This window comes from Bos indicus, chromosome 15, assembly GCF_029378745.1.
Source record: "Bos indicus isolate NIAB-ARS_2022 breed Sahiwal x Tharparkar chromosome 15, NIAB-ARS_B.indTharparkar_mat_pri_1.0, whole genome shotgun sequence".
NCBI lineage: Eukaryota > Metazoa > Chordata > Mammalia > Artiodactyla > Bovidae > Bos > Bos indicus.
Genome location: NC_091774.1, coordinates 22647074 through 22664121, shown reverse-complemented (window position 1 = coordinate 22664121; position 17048 = coordinate 22647074). Strand labels below are relative to the sequence as shown.

The window sequence follows — 17048 nt, the reverse complement described above, 5'->3', positions numbered from 1 at the left end:
CTTATTTATTAGAGATGTTACCCTTTTGTCTTTGATACATGTTGCAGAAATTTCCCAGTTCGTTGGTGATCTCCCTTTCGGGATATTTATATTTATGTATTTGGCTGCCTCCCGGGTGGTGCAGCGGTAAAGAATCCACCTGCCAATGCAGGAGACTCAGGTTTGATCCCTGGGTCGGGGGAAAGGCAACCCACTCTAATATTCTTGCCTGGAGAATCCCATGGATAGAGGAGCCTGGTGGGCTACAGTCCACAGGTTGCAGCGTCGGACACGATTGAGTGACTGAGCACACACACACATTTCTTGGGCTGTGCTGGGTCTCAGTTGCAGCACATGGGTCTTTAGTTGAGGCACGCAGGAGCTTTTAGTTGCAGTATGTGGGATCTAGATCCTGACCAGACATCGAACCCAGGCCTCCTGCATTAGGAGTGTGCAGTCTTAGCCCTGGAGCACCAGGGAAGTCCCTATCAGTCATCTTTTGACTTAGTTTATGGTGGTTTTCTGGCTATGAAAAGAATTTTATTTTTATATAATCAAATTACTGATATTTCATTCCTCTGAATTTTGGGTGATGGCTAGAAAGGCTTTCCCTACACTAACGTGAAAGAATTCGCTTCTGCTTTTTCTCTAGTTCTCATATGGTTTCAAAATTGCTTACATTTATATCCCTGTTCCATCTAGAATTTATTCTTCTGTATAATGTGAGATATAGATCCAACTTAACTTTTTAAAAAATGGCTACCCAGTTGTTCCAGCACCATTTACTAAAGTCAATCTTTACCCCAGGGATTTGAGATGCTGCCTTTCAGTTCAGTTCAGTCGCTCAGTCGTGTCCAACTCTTTGCAACCCCATGAACCGCAGCATGCCAGGCCTCCCTGTCCATAACCAACTCCCGGAGTCCACCCAAACCCATGTCCATCGAGTCGGTGACGCCATCCAGCCATCTCATCTTGTGTCGTCCCCTTCTCCTCCTGCTCTCAATGTTGCCTTTATCATACGCTAAATTTCCATAGTTCCTGGGTCTCCTCCTGGACTGCACAGTCTGTATCACTTGTATATTTGCTCATTCATGGACCAGTACCAAAATGTTTTATTTGTAGAGGTTATATAGTATAATTTAAGATCTGGTACAGCTGGTCCCCCCCACCGCCCCCACTGCCCTGAAATTTTTCTCTTTTTAATATTTTCTTGAATAGTCTTACAAATTTATTTCTCCATACAAACTTCAGTATATACTTATCTAACTTTCAAAAAAAAGCCTGTTAGAACTTTTATTGGGATTATATTAAATTTATAAATTGATATAGAGAGAACCATCATTTATATGTTGTTGAACCATCCTACTCAAGAATAAGGAATGTCTTTCATTTGTTCAAATGAGTCTTTCCGGAGAGTTTTAAAGTTTTTCTCCTGTAAGTTATACACATTTCCTGTTAAGTTCATTTCTAAGTATTGAATTCTTCTTAATTGAGATTAAATGAGGTTTTCTCTACCATCACTTTCTCTAATTGGTTACTCTGTGTATGTGAAAGCTGTTAATTTCAGTAGGTTCATTTTATATTCTGTTATCTTATCTTTTATTGAGTTTCATTGAGTTTTATCAACAATTCTCAATAATTTCCAGGATTATTACCACATCATCTACAAAAAGAAATAGTCTTTACTAAGCTTTACGCCTCTAATCAATTTCTATATACCTCTGGTACAACGTTGACTAGTAGTGGAGATATTGGGCATTCTTCCCTTGTTTCTGGACTCAGAGAAAATACTTGAAGTGTTTCCCAGTTTGGAAAGTGAATGGTTTCTGGAATAAAGTATGTAAATTTTTATCATGTTAAGAAAGAATTCATCGAGTATTATTTTCTTTTTTTTTCTTTTATTTTTATCACACACTACAAAATATACTGCATGCTACACAATACACTGCATAACCTTCTAACAGGGGTAGACGAGCATAACCTAGCTATTTCTCATCAATCAAGAAAATGCTCTCTTAATCAATGTTCTCCAAACCCTTCAACACATAATGATGATCAACTCCAGAGATGCACCTATCTCTTTCCATCAAATTTCACCAATGTGAATAATGGGCAACCCTTTTCCCCTTGTTCCCATTAGTGAATCCACGGATGTGTGCAGCGGCCATTTCTGGAATGAAGTATGTGGCCATGAGGACAATCCCAGGGAGAATCTCGAATTACACCATCACCGCTCTGTTTCCAAGCAAGTCTTATTTTCTTCAGTGATTTTATAATGAACAGATGTTGAATTTTGATGAAAGTTTTGTCATAATTTATGGAGACAATTCTGATTATTTTTCCTGATAATATTTCATTATTATGGAATACATGGATTTCTTAATAATGAACCTACCTTGCATTCCTGTGGTTAACCCTACTTGATCATAATGAATTACACTTTAATGTGATGTTGAACTTTGTTCACTAATACAATATATATTAGAGCTATATTAGTACTACATTTGTTGTACTTTTTCATGGTTGCTCAGTTGTTTAGTCATATCCAACCCTTTAAGGGCACCATGAACTGTAGTTCCTCTGTCCATGGGATTTTCCAGGCAAGAATACTGGAGTGGGTAGCCATTCCCTCCTCCAAGGACTCTTCCCTACCCAGGAGTCAAATCCATGTCTCCTCTGTCTCCTGCACTGAAAGTAGATTCTTTACCCACTGAGCCACTGGGGTCTTCTTTTCACAGGTATTCATAAGTAATATTTGTCTGTAGTTTCCTTTTTTGCACTACCAGGTAGATATATTTTTAAAAAGAAGGAGCAAGTTTCTCCTTTGTTTCATTCTCTGACATCATCTGTAGAGCACTGGGGCTATCTGATAAGTAGAGGTTTGGTAGAATTCCCCTGTGAAATAATCTAGGCTGGTACTTTTTTTGAGGAATAGTTCCTTATTAAAGTTCTCTATTTCTTTCACAGAAATTGGTCTGTTTAAATATCCTGTCTCTGTCAATTTTAGTAATCAGAATTTCCCTTAGAAATTATTAATCTCATCAAGGTTTTAAAGTTTATTTGCACAGACATGCAAAGACTCTTACAGTTTTGTTTGTTTCAACGGTTATTTCTCCACTGTCATTTTTTTATTTTGTATATTTGTGCTTCCTCCTTTTTCATCATGTTAGCTACCAGTTTGTCTATTTTTATAATTTTTTCCCCAAAATCTTAAAAACAAAATGGTTTCAAGAATTATTGCTATTCTGGCCTAAATCCCTCTAAAACCGTAATACTTAGAACCAAACACAATACCCTGGCTATAAAATCAGACAGTCAACTTTCTCATCCAAGACATTTCATACTCTTTTTCCCTCTCTTCCCATTCTTCCTCTTCTTCTTCTTTTTTTGTTACCACCTCACACTGTTGACTCACACAATATTATCAACCAACTCCCCTCCCCAAATTTTTAACATATTCTGCGGTGAGGCCAATCTCTTCCATTTTCATTCTTGTATAACTGGCCTTCTTGATGCATATTTAACAAATTTCAACTTATTAGATCCCATCTCACAAGATACTTCCAGACCTTGTCATTTCATGTATTCATTTATTCAAATTCAACCAACATTGCCAGGCATTGTGCCAGGCCCACTGTTTACAGGCATATAAATAACTCTGATACAAAGTGATCACTGCAACAATGGAGCAATGTTTTTTAAAATCCTATCTATGCACAAAAGGAGTAACAGGGTGAAAGGATGAGGACATCACGGGAGGGTCAAGAGGGAAGAAGACATCTGTCTATTCTTTAAGGATATTTGCCAGGTGGGGAATAGAAGGACATCCCAGGGAGAGGTGATTTTAGAAAAAAGAAAGGAAGAGCCTGAAGGTATATGGTATCTTGGAGGAATGGCCAGTTAACAAATTTGTGTATGGGCCGAGCTGTGAGTGGCAGGTGGCGATGATTAAGAAATAGGTCAGCACAAGACCTACCAGAACTTAGATTTAAGTCTTAAAGAGTTTTAACAGGAAAGCATGGAGCCTTGCAACAGGAAAGTGAAACTGTGAGACTTGTATCTTAGAAAGGTCACTCTGGACGCACTAGAATATGACAGCCTAAACTGAAGCAGTACAGTGAGAAAAGGATAAACTGCAGAAATAAGTCAGAGAGATGACTGCCAAGAGGCAGGCAGTAACAATGAGAGAGACAGTCCAAAAAAGTCGCACCTGAATGGATGGTGATGCTTTAACCGAGATGAGAGCATGTGAAGAGCAAGTATTGGGGGGCGGGGCACGGGAAGCGGGGCGAAGCAAACAGTTTGGTTTTGAACAAGAGCCTGAGCCATCTGCAAAACATCAGAGTAGAGATGTTCTGCCGCCAATTGGCAAAATCCAGGTCCAGGGCACAAGAGATGGGTGTGGGGTGGGAGTGAGATGCTTGAGAGTATCTGTGTATGAGAGAGCAGGGACCGCTCTGGGATAACAACACCATCTGCTCAGAGCTTACTGCGTGCCAGGTGCTGTGCTGGGCACTGAACCACGTCTTTTCATATATATATAGTGCGTGTGTATGTGTACAGTTGACCCTTGAACAACACAGGTTTGAATTACATGGATCCACTTACACAGATTTTTTCAGTAGTAAACGCTGTGGTACTATATGATCCACGGTCAGCTGATGCACTTGTGAAGGAACCGTGGGTGCAAAAGCCTGACTCTAGGTTACACAGTTTTCCACGATGCATGGGGGTGGCACCCCTAACCCCCATGTTGTTCAAGGGTCAAATATACAAATATTTACTCCCCCCTCCAACACTGATCAGAGATGTGGAACTACTATCACCAAATTACAGATGTGCAAACCAAGGTTCAGAGCAGCAATGAGCCCAGAGTCACAGGACAGGTAAGGACAAGGATCTCAACCCCATGCTGACTTCACATCCTGGGCTTTACAGCACTCCCCAAAGTAAGTCGAACTACAAGAAGTTATTCAGCAGCAAAGGGAGTAGGGAGTGGGGGGAGGATACCGAAGGGAGAGAAGACGATGAAAATGCAGAGTGCTTGTCCCTGTCGGCCGCTGAATGAGGCCCTCGATGTGCACCACCTCCTTTAATCCTCATATCCAGTCAATAAAGTTGATATTATCGGCCCCATATAGGAAAACTTGCTCTAGATAAAAGCACTGGTGAGAGGTGAACATGGAATCTGAACCCGCTCCATCTTACTCTAAAGAATGTATTATTTCTATCATAGCAAAGCAAGCATACAGGGACTTCCCCGGTGGTCCACTGACTCTGCACTCCCAACGCAGAGGGCCTGGGTTTCATCTGTGGTCAGAGAGGGAAGTACATCCCACATGCCACAACTATGAGTTCACACGCCCGCAACTAAAGATTCCACATGCCGCAACAAGGATCAAAGATCTCGAGTGCCACAACTAAGACCCGGTGCGGCCCAATAAATAAATAAACATTAAAAAGGAAAGGAAAGAAAAGCACACAATGAGAGAAAAGGAAGGAATACTCAGTGCAGAGGCTGGGGTACATCAACATCAAAGGGACAAGTGAAGTGAGCAGCAAAAAAATTATTTGGGGGAGTTCCCTGGTGGCCTGGTGGTTAGAATTCCAGGCTTTCACTGCTGTGACGCAGGTTCTATCCCTGGTGGAGGAACTGAGATTCAGCAAAAAAAAAAAAAAATTTTTTTTCAAACACGCAATCAGAGGGAGAGGAGAAGAATCAGGAGAAACTGTCATGTGGGAATCCAAGACCAGAGAATGTCAGGACATTGACAAGAAGGTCAAATGCGGTACAAAGTCAGACTGAGGACTGGAAAGCCCACTTCATTTAACATTTAAGAGGCTTTGGTGACCTTTCTGAGAACTGACATCAGAGCCAGGGCGGGGTGGGGTGAAAAGTCAGATGGCAGGGAGAAAACATCAGGGAGCAGGAAAACAGAGACAGCGAGCGGGGGAGAGAGGGTATTCATTGGAGAGGATGGTGGGAAGGAATGAGGGGATTTCAGGATGAGAGGACACTTGCAGGCTGAGATGGGGGATTGGTGAAGGAGAAACAGATACAGAGGGACGGCAGGAATGACGTGGTGAGGTTTCAGAGGAGGGGAAGAGGCCTCTTCCTGCTCTGATGACGAGAGGCAGGAGTAGGGACCTCTGTGGGGAAGCAAGGAGGTGAAGAAGACGGCTGTTGAAGGAGCTCAGATCCCACTGCCCCTCTACCCATGATGAAGTGGGCAGGTCTGTCTGTTGAGAGTGAAAGGGACAGGGAGAGCGAAGGCGGCTTCAGTAAAGGGACCCTGTGCAAAGCTGAAAAGAGCTAAAGGTTTGCTGGCCACACCAAGGACTCAGCTGGTGCTGGAAATCATAATTCTGTAATTGAGTCAATCCACTAGGTTATGTGATTTCCTCTGGAAGTGCTTAGCAGGCCTAGACCCTGAGTAGAAGCAGCCAGAAATAGGCTAATGCAGGACCAGAAATGGGGCTTCCCTGGTAGCTCAGCAGGTAAAAATCCGCCTGCAATTCAGGAGACTCCAATTCGATTCCTGGTTCAGGAAGATCCCCTGGAGAAGGGATAGGCTACTCACTCCAGTATTCTTGCGGTTCCCTGGTGGTTCAGATGGTAAAGAATCCACCTGCAATGTGGGAGAGCTGGGTTTGATCCCTGGATTGGGAAGATCCTCTGGAGGAGGGCATGGCAACCCACTCCAGTATTCTTGCCTGGAGAATCCCCATGGACAGAGAAGCCTACAGTCTGTGGGGTCACAAAGAGCTGGACACGACTGAGTGACTAAGCACAGCACAGCACAGGACCAGAAATAGCCAGAGGAGAGGCAGCTCAACCAGGGCAAAGGCAGTGAGGACAGTGGTGGTGAGAGTGTGCGTGAACGGACTGATCATGGAATCTACACCAGGGAAAAGAAACCAAAGGAAAGTTATACACTGAGAAAGTGGAGAGGAGTAAGGAGAAGAGAAGTTGATGTGACTGAAAATAAGTTGAATGGGAATGTAAGAATGTGGGAATTGGGGCTTTGAGCGGGCTGGAGTTTCAGAGTTTGAGACTTCAGGTTTAGGACAATTCTGTGGAATGAGTTTCCAGCATGTGGCTTCAGTATGTGGCCTAAGTGAGGTGGCGCTGGATGGGGGATAATCATGGCAGTGGGGAATGTCAAGCGACCAGGAGGCTGGACCATCTTCACCGTGGACCCTGAAGTCAATCCAGGAGAACTGTAGATGGTAAGATGTTGAGGCTATCTGCTATTCTGCCCAAATTCACATGATTTTAAAAACTGATAAGCATGCCTTCAGTGAAATTACTGATTAAAAAAATTTCAGCTGAAGAAAAGCCCTTGTCAGGTCATTACTATGACTCCTTGTTGATCTATTAAGTGGCATCTAACATAGAAACCAGAGAGTCACAACGGAGTGGAGTGGTGCTTGTCCACAGGTTAAGGGTCACATTGACTTCAGGCCTCCACCCCTCCCTTTAAATCTAAGTTGGGAACCAACCACTAAACTAAGCCTCGGTTTGTCTCTTCTTTAACTTGAAGATGCCTGGGTCACAAACAGCTGGACACAACTTAGCAGCTGAGCACGTATGCACGCACGCACGCACGCACCTGAACTTCTCACCCAGGGGCCAGGCAAGACTTCACTCTTGCTATGAACACCTAGTGCTGGCTCTGAAACAAGCTGATTTGAAGGACAAAGTAGAAACTTGTGAGGACCAGCGATGCTGCCCACTTTCCTTCCCCCACAACGATATCTGTCTTAAAAGAGGCCTGTGGTGCAAGCCCAGGCCCTGACTATTCCTGCTGCTTGCTTTACAACTGACTAGCGCTGTCCCTGCGGCAGAAGAAATACCAGGTGCTTTCTGTAAGAGGCTGTTGCCCTTTGGGAGGTAGACTAGGAGTCTGAGTTTGAGTTTTCTCCTCCTTTTTGCTTCCTCACGTTTTTCCACAGTATAACTCCTTTGAAAATCAGATATGCAAAATAAGGAAAAGCAGGGCTTCTCTATTAGGGCAGCGGGGAAGGAATCCATAGGCCAGTTCATTCACTTTCCTTTTCCTCTACCTTCGCCCACCCCTACTCAGACCCCCAGCTATCGGAAGTAACTCCTTAGGGATTCTTTCAGCAGGTAGGGGGCGGGGGGAAACACTGGATTTTGTTTCCTTCTGGCACGGTCATTTTATGTCTATTATTCAGTGAAGACAAGATGCAACAGGTTCCAAAATACGAAAATATCTTGGTTATTAAGAAATACATCTTGAGCATGCCCCCAGGTCTTGATCTGTTTCCAACAACAGCTGGAGAAACACAGTAGAACCACAGTCAGGTTCAAATCAGGCCCCTGGGTATTGTAGCTCACAGTTCTTGGGGGTATCCGCCCAGTTCACAATGATATCTTCTCTAGAAACATCCCTCCTCTGCAAACACAGGGCTGGGCCCCAGGACCAGCTGGTCTCATGTAACCCCATTCACTGGCCACAGGTGATTGTCTCGATGAGTTGATTGGTTGAATCCAGTCAATTCCTGGAATTTTTTGATTTGGCATTTAGGAATAGAATCAATCTTCTCTCTGACAAAGTTGTTAAGATGTAAAATTTAGATGTTCCCATAAGCCATGGTGCCCACCTGAGAAAGGAAAGTCATCTGGAGTGAGAAGGAACAGGGCTACCCACAGAAAGAAGCAGAGATAAAGAGACAGAGAGCAGAGGGAGAGATCCTGCCAGTGTTTGAGTTCTTGATTTTCACGTTTCTGAGAACCTGCCCCATTCTTGCCCTTTCTACGGTTTAGTTTTCCAGCCTTCCCTTGGACTCCACGAGTCAGTAAATTCCACTTTCTGTCTCTGCCAGTTCAAGATGGGTTCTTGACACTTAACAACCAAACTAGTAAAGAAACCAACACAATCAAACAAAGTCAGTGACAGCACAGATCTAATCTCAGTCCAGAATTAACACCTCTAACTTGTTCTGAGGGAGCTAGAAGGATGTCTGTATAATCATGAAGTCTACAAAGACTGGGAGTTTTTATGACAACCTGAGTCAGGCCTCAGAAGGAGGAAAAGTAGACATAGCCAGACACAAAGCAGTGTGAGCAGGATTTTACCTTGATGACACTGGACTGCTCTAAAAGTTTTGAAAGCAGTGGTCACACCAGGGAATGGCTGGAGGTATCTCCGTCAGTTTCCTCCTGGTCACTCCAACTAACAATGTGTTAAAACTCTTCCAGGATAAACAATCCTGTCCACATTCTTCCTTTGTACAAGAAGGCTTGACCTTGAAAGCTTTCTTGTCACCAAATGTAACTTTCCTTCTGTTTTCCTTTGGGAGCCGCACTTGCTTCCAAACAACTGTGTACACTCAGCCTCTGCTCTCTATCTCCTCTGAGCCTCTAGGTCAAAGAGAATTCCTACAGGGGGTTAGGCAGTTAGACTTGCAAAAGCACCACCTGGGCTTCACCGGGAAGTCTGTGAGACCTAGTGTTCGCAGTGTAGAAACATCCAAGGTTTTGGCTCCCTGGCTCCCTGCTAGCAAGCAAGAAAGGCAAACACGAAAAGCAGAGGACTCTTGTGATGCACTGGAGACGGAGCTCAGGAGGAGACCTGAATGGCTCAGGAAGGAAATCAGCTCTGCCGTGAAACCAGATACCTGTTCAGAACTCTGAGATCCTCCAGCTGCAGCAGAATGAGATGGGGGTGGAAACGCTGCTGCAAAACGGAGAGGAAAGCAGGAGTTTGGAAATCTTGAGTTATTACTGGCCTAAATTCTGCCAGTAAAATAATGCAATATTATATTTCTTTCCTATTAACTCTTTCAGGCCTTTACTGAATCAGGAAAAGCTGTTCATTGAGCCTGGTGGGTAATTAGGTAAAAATAAAGTTCATAAGTAAAAATATCACTAACCATCTTCTTCCCTGTACGGGCAGAGCTCTTTGTATTCCTGTTCAGCCCAGTGATCAAAGAATAATGTATCAGAAAGCAAAGAGCTGAAAACTTTCTGAAAGCGATCATCTGCTAACCTTATTTCAGGCCTCGCTGGTGGCTCAGTGGTAAAGAATCCACCTGCAATGCAGGAGATGAGGGTTCCATCCCTGGGTCCGGAAGATCCCCTGGAGGAGAGCATGGCAACCCACTCCAGCATTCTTGCCTGGAGAATCCCATGGACAGAGGAGCCTGGCGGGCTACAGTCCATAGGGTCGAAAAAGCGGGACACAACTGAAGTGACTGAGCACGCACACATACAGTCTTATTTTAAAATTTCCAGGGGTCTTTCCTGGTGGTCCAGTGGCTAAGACTCCATACTCCCAACGCAGGGCGCCTAGGTTCAATCCCCAGTCAGAGAACTAGATCCCACACGCCGCAACTAAAAGACTGTGCATGCCACAACTAAAATATCCAACGTGACACAACAGAACAAATAAATACTTTTTTTAACAAAAATTAAAAAATAAAATTTCCATTTGTTATAGGTTCCACAAATACTTTATTCCTTCACTAGTACACATTCCCAAGTAAGTGCTCAATAAATGCATGTTAACGGATGAATGATCACTGTATGATCTACAAGTGTTCCTTACCCTGGAAACAGGGCCTGGAGCCCACCATTAGGGCCTTTGGGATTGGTTCCCTACCCCCTTACCATATCTGATCACCAAAGGTTATGTCCATGACCACTCACATGGGGCCTGGTATGGAGATAACAAATAAGGAAATACACTCAGGAAAGCGTGTGAGTTGGAACCTCTAGTAGATAACAAGAAAATACACTCAGGAGAGCGTGTGAGTTGGAACCTTTAGTTCTCACAGCCTAGGCAGCGAGGCCAGTCATGGCGGCTGACAACCATCCAGGGCTCCCCCGCCTCTCGGAACCGCCTGAGGGGGTGGCACCTGGCAAACAGCGCCCTGTCGCTGGCTCCACACGCCTGGCCAGGCCATCACTCACAAGGAGGAACATAAAACTGCCTGATAGCCTGCCGCCAGGGAGCATCTGTTTAGCTGGCACTGACTCCTGTGGGAACACAGCCAAGGAGCCTGGGCGAGGAGAGCAGAAATCAGTCAGGATAGAAGAAAGAAGGTTAGGGGGCGTGGGGCTCGGTTACCCTGAAGACTTAACAGGCCTTTAATTTCTACAGCAAAGCACAGAGGAATTCATTGTGGAAATGACTGAGCGCCTCTGGCTGGCCCACACTGCAAATCCCGCTCCACGGAAGAAGGCAGGGGGCTCTCAGGAGAGATGGCCCCGCAGTTGCTCCCCCTGCCGATTCCCTTCCTCACTGCTTCTGTGTCCCCATGAAGGCACCACACTGCACAACGGCTCTTCCTGTATGTCTCAGGGCCTGGCGGGCAGATGACTCTCCATGTGGGATGTAAATTTCTATTTTTCCAGTTGGAGGGAAACGTGTGGGAAACGTGTAGGAAAAGTCTTCCAAGTCGTCTGTTGAAAAGGTTAGGGCTCAGACAACTGACTTCCTGTCGACCAACATTGTAATAAATCATTCCCACAACTTCTGGTCTCTCGGGCCATGACGCTGCAGCCAGGCACAGGCTGGCTCTGCCTGACAAGCAAGATTTCTGTATCGTCACAATTTTCCCAAGGTTCCACTCTGGACACTTGCTCTATGTTCCCTGGCCTGTGAGCTCCGCTTAGGCACGGATTCTGTGTTATTTGCCATCCATTTCCAGAGCCTGGCACGGTGCCTGGCAAACACAGTAATTCACTGGATGTCTGTGGAATGAGTGCCTGTGTGCATGTTTACCAAACGAGCAGGAAAAGGAAAAAGTCTGGCCTCAGTGATCAGGTCGGTTGGTAAGTATTTGGTGCTTTTCATGATATCATTAAATAAAAGATATCTCTATGATCTCCCACAAGCACCACCTCTTTTATGATGCTTACCACATTAAACATCCCACGTGGTTCTTTTAGCACACCTATAAATCTCTCCCTATAAATTTCTTGGAAGCAGAGACGAGGTGTTTTTTCAATTATTTTATCCATCCTCTCAATAATGAACCCAATAATGAACAAAGCAGCTAAATGAATGAATGTCTACTGCCAAAACATACTATAGTCTCAGGTCTGTCAAAACCTTTCAACACAAACACCAAAGTCTTTTTTTTTTTTTAAAAGAAAGTTCAGCCCTTAGAAAAAACACTGCCAGAAATTCATGTTGGCACATGAATCAAAGACAACATTCATATGACAACATCAATACCAAGAGGCAGAGAAAACAAATAGCTTTGAGGCAGAGGCAGAATGGGGAAATTGTGACCCACAAAACGCCTGGCCAGGAGACACAGGAGACAGGGAATGACAGCCAGGGTGAGCCGCAGAGTGAGGAAGGAGCCAAATCTTGTGGATAATTCACAATGCAGATCCGCCATGTCAGTATAAGGCACTGTACTGACAGCTGTGACATGGATCAATCCTGTGGAGAATTTGTTAGGTGTGTGGAGGCAAGGGCTTTCTTCACGGAAGGTGGTAGAAGAAAATTCTGTTGTGCATATTCAGGCAGGATGGCAATCAGACTGAGACCAGAGGCCAACCGTGTAGAAAGGGAAGCCTTGATTCAGAGGGCAGGGTTTTGCTGCTGCAGGGTTCCCTTATAATTAACCAATTAGGGCCACAGCTTCATTTCCTCTGGCAGTTTTCTCTGCCATAGAGAATGAGGTCACAGCCCTAACCACATAGACCTATAAAGCATCTGGGTGATAAAGAACAGCTTCAGATATACTTGGCTCATTCCCAGGAGATGACTGGATACATATGTGGTATTCTTAGCTCCAGGGGGAAGAGTTTCTCAGAGAAATTGAAATGTATTTTGACAACAGCTTTTAAGTCCCTCTTTACACCCTGATCATATGACTCTAACAGAAGGGACTGAACATTACTGGATTTATTAAGCAACCCAAGAGGCTGGAAAAGGTCAAACAGGGCCCATCAACTCTGAAATGACCAACTGTATCATTATTCAGTAGCACTACGTGTGATACCATATGTGAAAAGCATTATTTAATGTATTATGTATATCAAAGAATTATTTAAACTATAAGGGATCAATGAGATTAAATGTATTACTATTAGTATTATTTACATGATGTCAATTTCTCAGAGAAAACTAAAGTACCTATTGGCTATCAGAGTTCAAATCTACTAAGGGAAGGGAATGGACTATACATTAGCCTGTGGTGGGGGTGGAGGGAAGCCTACAAGATGAGTAGAAAAATCCGTGTCAGAGGGAAAAGAGATTATCACTGTATTCTTCTCAAGATGAATTAATTATAAAGTGGTCTGTTGTTCTCATGAAGACTCTTATTACCACCACAAAAAGAAAACTCTCCCACTCTGCTTTGCCCTTATATTTTCCAAGAATTGAATGCCACGGGGCACTTATGGAAACAACAAAGCATGAAAAAGAAAAAAAAAAAAAGACAGTCCAGCCTCTTGGTGTACCTGGCTCTTCAGCTGAAAGGTTTGGAGGTGAAATGAGCAGACGGCAAAGACTAGGACTCACTTTGTGCTGGTTTCCTCCCCCAATAAGACAGTGGAACCTGATCCCTGGGGGCTGACTTACAAAAATGGAAGGTCAGAAGAGGGCCTAAAGAGCTTCTGTGATCAAGACCAAGGCAGGCTCAGAGGCAGAGTGAAAAAAAGAGGAGCCAGGAATCCTGGAAGCACTCAAAGAGCTGGCTTCCTGGCTTGTCTGTGTTTCAGCTCAGACTGTACCTCTTGGTTAATAACCCCCTTCCGTGTGTTCAGAGCATCTGACGCAAAGATGAGGACCTCTGCTGTGCAGGCGGGACACAAGCTCTGCCCTTCCGTGAAGGCCGCGACACCCCCCAGCCAAAGGAAAACTCTGACTCGGTTGGTTGGTTAGGTAGGGACAGCATCTGTGCAGTTTTCAAACTCTCTGCATCAGGAACAAGGCACAGGGGCCAGGACAGGGGGAAGGGTCTCAGACAGGTCAGGCTGCAGAGCTTCTTAATGAAAAACAGGAATTAAGGCAAGAGCCTGCAGTGCAGATGTAGAAAGAAAATGCTATGCACAAATTCATGACAATGGTTACCTCTGGGGAAAGCCAGGATGGCAGCGGTAGGCCAGGCTCTCAGTCTTGCTTGTAATGTTCATATTTAAGAAGCAAATGTATTCATACGTTAACTGTTCAACAAAAAAAAACTGGTTAAAAAAAAACAAACAACTGAAACTTAAAGAGTGGCATAAAGGGACGAGAAGAAGAGGCAGAAAGAAAAGGAGGGAGGCGGAAAGGAAGAAAGACCGGACTAAGGGTCCAGCTCTGCTTGCAGGGGTCTCCCTGGATGCTGAGCTAAGGCAACTCAAGGGTGGGGTGCAGAAGCAACGGGAGAGGCTCGCAGCAAATCCCAAGGGGCAACGGTCCTGAACCAGAAAGTCCTGGGTCACGAAAGAGAAGAAAAAGGAAACCTAACAAAATTCTGAGAGAAAACAAGTAAAGAGAGAGAGACTCCCCCTGTCAGCCCCAGCCCATACTGCCAGTCCGGCTGAGACCCAGTTTCCAACTCTCCACAGAAAGGAGCAAACACCACTCCCCCCCGCCCCCCCCCAGGAAATCTCTCCTCTCAGTCCTCTCTGCCAATCGTGCCTGAGGGTGAGGAGAAATGCACCGTCCTAGGTTTAGAAAGAGATGCGAACATGAAGAGGGCATTTCCTGTGGACCACCCACTTGCCCTGCCCTCTCAAACTTTCTACCAAGGCAACTGCCACCCCGCCCCTCCCTCAGCTCACCCACTGAACCAGAAGGAGCACCTTTTCCATATATTCAAGGGCCTCCCTGGAGGTTTCCTTAAGGTGGACCCCGGGGAGCACGGAGACCACTTCTTCTGGAAGGAGAGGACCTCTGAAATCTGTGGTCCTGTCTTCTGGGCTCTGGCAAGCATTCGTGGAAGGTCATGGCCCAGCATAGCGGGGAGAGGTCAGCCCTTTTGATTTCACCAGGCTCGACAGGACCGTACCCACCACCTTGGCCTCCTTAGGGCTCTGTGGGGGGACTGTCTTTGGGTCCCGATGAGGATGGGGGCACAGGAGGACCCGTCCCGGAGATGAGGCGGGCGGCGCCAGGGCGAGGGGGCCGAGGGAGTGGGAGGAGCAGACGGTTACCTCGTTGAAGCCCTCCTGCAGGACGTCCAGTAAGCTCCCCCGGGTCAGGCAGGCTAGCATTGTTCCTGCCGGCCCCCGGGCGGGGTCTCCGGGCCGGCGGCCGCTGCCTCCTCCTCCCAGTGCACACAAAGCCTCTGGGCTCAGCTCATTGGGATGTCTGCGGAGTCCCGCATGCCACTTACTGGAAACCTAGACCCGGGCCAAACTAGCGGCCTCCACTGGGCATGCTCGCGCGGGGCTCGGCAGGAGGGGCCCGGGCGCTGCCGCGGTTCCTATAGAAACTGCTGGGCGCGCACCCGGCGGAGAGGCGCTGGCGGGGGTGGCCCCAGCCTGGTGTGCGTTAGGGAGAGCCCCGCGGCGCGCACACATGCACGCTCACACACCGGGCCGGGAGTGTGTGCATACGCCGCAGACACACACACACAGAGCAGGCCTGCAGCCGGGCGTGCCGGTGTGTGTGTGCGCGCCCCGAGACTAAACAGGCACGAGCGCACACAAACATAAATACGCACTAACACACGGGCGGGCATGGCGGCGTGTGCATGCGCTCGCTAGTGGTCACACAGACGCACATGGCAGGTCTGCAGCCGGGAGTCCCGGAATCTGTGCGCGCCCCAAGTATACACGCGCGTGCGCGCGAACACACCCGCACTGACACACAAGCGGGCATGCCGGCGTGTGCATGCGCTACACACACACACACACACACACACACACACACACACACACGCCACCTTGTGAATGTGCCACACACACATACACACACACACACATGCGCACGCGCCAGCTCGCGCTCTGGTAACTTGAGGCCTCAAATGCCCCACCACAAGGTGGGTAGGAAGGTGAGTGAATTATAAGATTCCCCCTCCACCGACCTCAGACTAGCCGAAAACTGCAACCTTTTTCCACCTGGGGCCTGAACAGTGAGGTCAGAAGGGGACCTAAGGAAGGGGAAACAGAAGGAAGAGATAAAAAGAAGATAGAGAGGCTTTAGTTATTGACGGTATTAGGATACATTTAATAAAATAATGGTAAATCAATCACAGAATAACAACAGATGCATCAAGGGTAAGCCAAGGATGAACAAAGCTTTACCAAAAAAAACTTTCTTTCTTCTTCCTTTCTTTTAAAAATAAAGGATAAAATGTAAAACCTGTATTTTAAATGGGTTTAAAATTAATTAAATGGGGTTTTAATGAAAATCACTGCAAAATCTCCTGGTGCTTTGGAAAGAGCTAGGTAAAAGCTTCCTCAAGTGAAACAGAACTCTTCCCTCTGTTTCTCATTACTCCAGTCAACGGTCTTATTTATTTTTAAAAATACGAGTCATCTGTACTCTCAGTGCACTGCTCTTGTCTCTATAGGAAAATTGGAAGCTTGAAAGAACACCCGTATTATGTTACACCTCGTGATCCCAGATGAAGGGAAGGGTTTCCAGAGTGTTAGGGCTCACAGAAGGTCAGACCTTGCCCCCGGGGACACAGCGGGGCAGTGACAGAGGCTGTGTGAAGAGCTAGAACTCTATCCTGGTGATTTTGCAAAAGGCCAGATTCCCTCCCCAAACCCTCATTAGTACCTTGGCAAGAAAAGTCAATAACGGTTCTTATTGAACCTAATGGCCTCCTCCTCAGGTCACTAGAGAAGAAAATCCTTTTCGGAGCGGAACTAGCCTTATCTTGCCTGAAAGTCTAAAGCTGCTAAACACAAAGATCCTTCTGAGAAAAGACACACCTCCTTCTGACCACAGCAAACAGGAAGTAGGAGTCAACCGAGGTGTTAAGTGACTGCTGCCGGTGAATGCTGTGGGTTCAATTCTGGCTAAGGCTGGGGGAAAAGCCATGCTACCACATCAAACTGAACCTGAGCAGCCCACACGTCAGCAGACCCATCCTTCGAGCTGGCGAATTTGGTTGCCAAGAACTCCCCTTGCCACCTTCACAGT

At 46.0% G+C, this 17048-nt stretch overlaps 1 protein-coding gene and 1 pseudogene across 3 annotated transcripts in view; both read right to left on the bottom strand.

Moving 5' to 3' along the window:
* The window catches only part of DIXDC1 (DIX domain containing 1), a 79034-nt gene that overhangs the window by 54797 nt on the left and 7189 nt on the right, over positions 1–17048 (bottom strand). The window contains exon 1 of one of the 3 annotated variants that reach the window (XM_019975264.2): positions 15107–15374. The exons of 1 other annotated variant lie outside the window; for it this stretch is intronic. In XM_019975264.2, the coding sequence (XP_019830823.2) occupies positions 15107–15166 (60 nt within the window). In that variant the 5' untranslated portion in view covers positions 15167–15374. Of the gene's footprint in view, positions 1–15106; positions 15375–17048 lie in introns of those variants that run through there. One more of the 3 variants, XM_019975261.2, reaches the window with a different exon arrangement.
* Positions 1812–2198, bottom strand: LOC109568750 (NADH dehydrogenase [ubiquinone] 1 alpha subcomplex subunit 1 pseudogene; annotated as a pseudogene).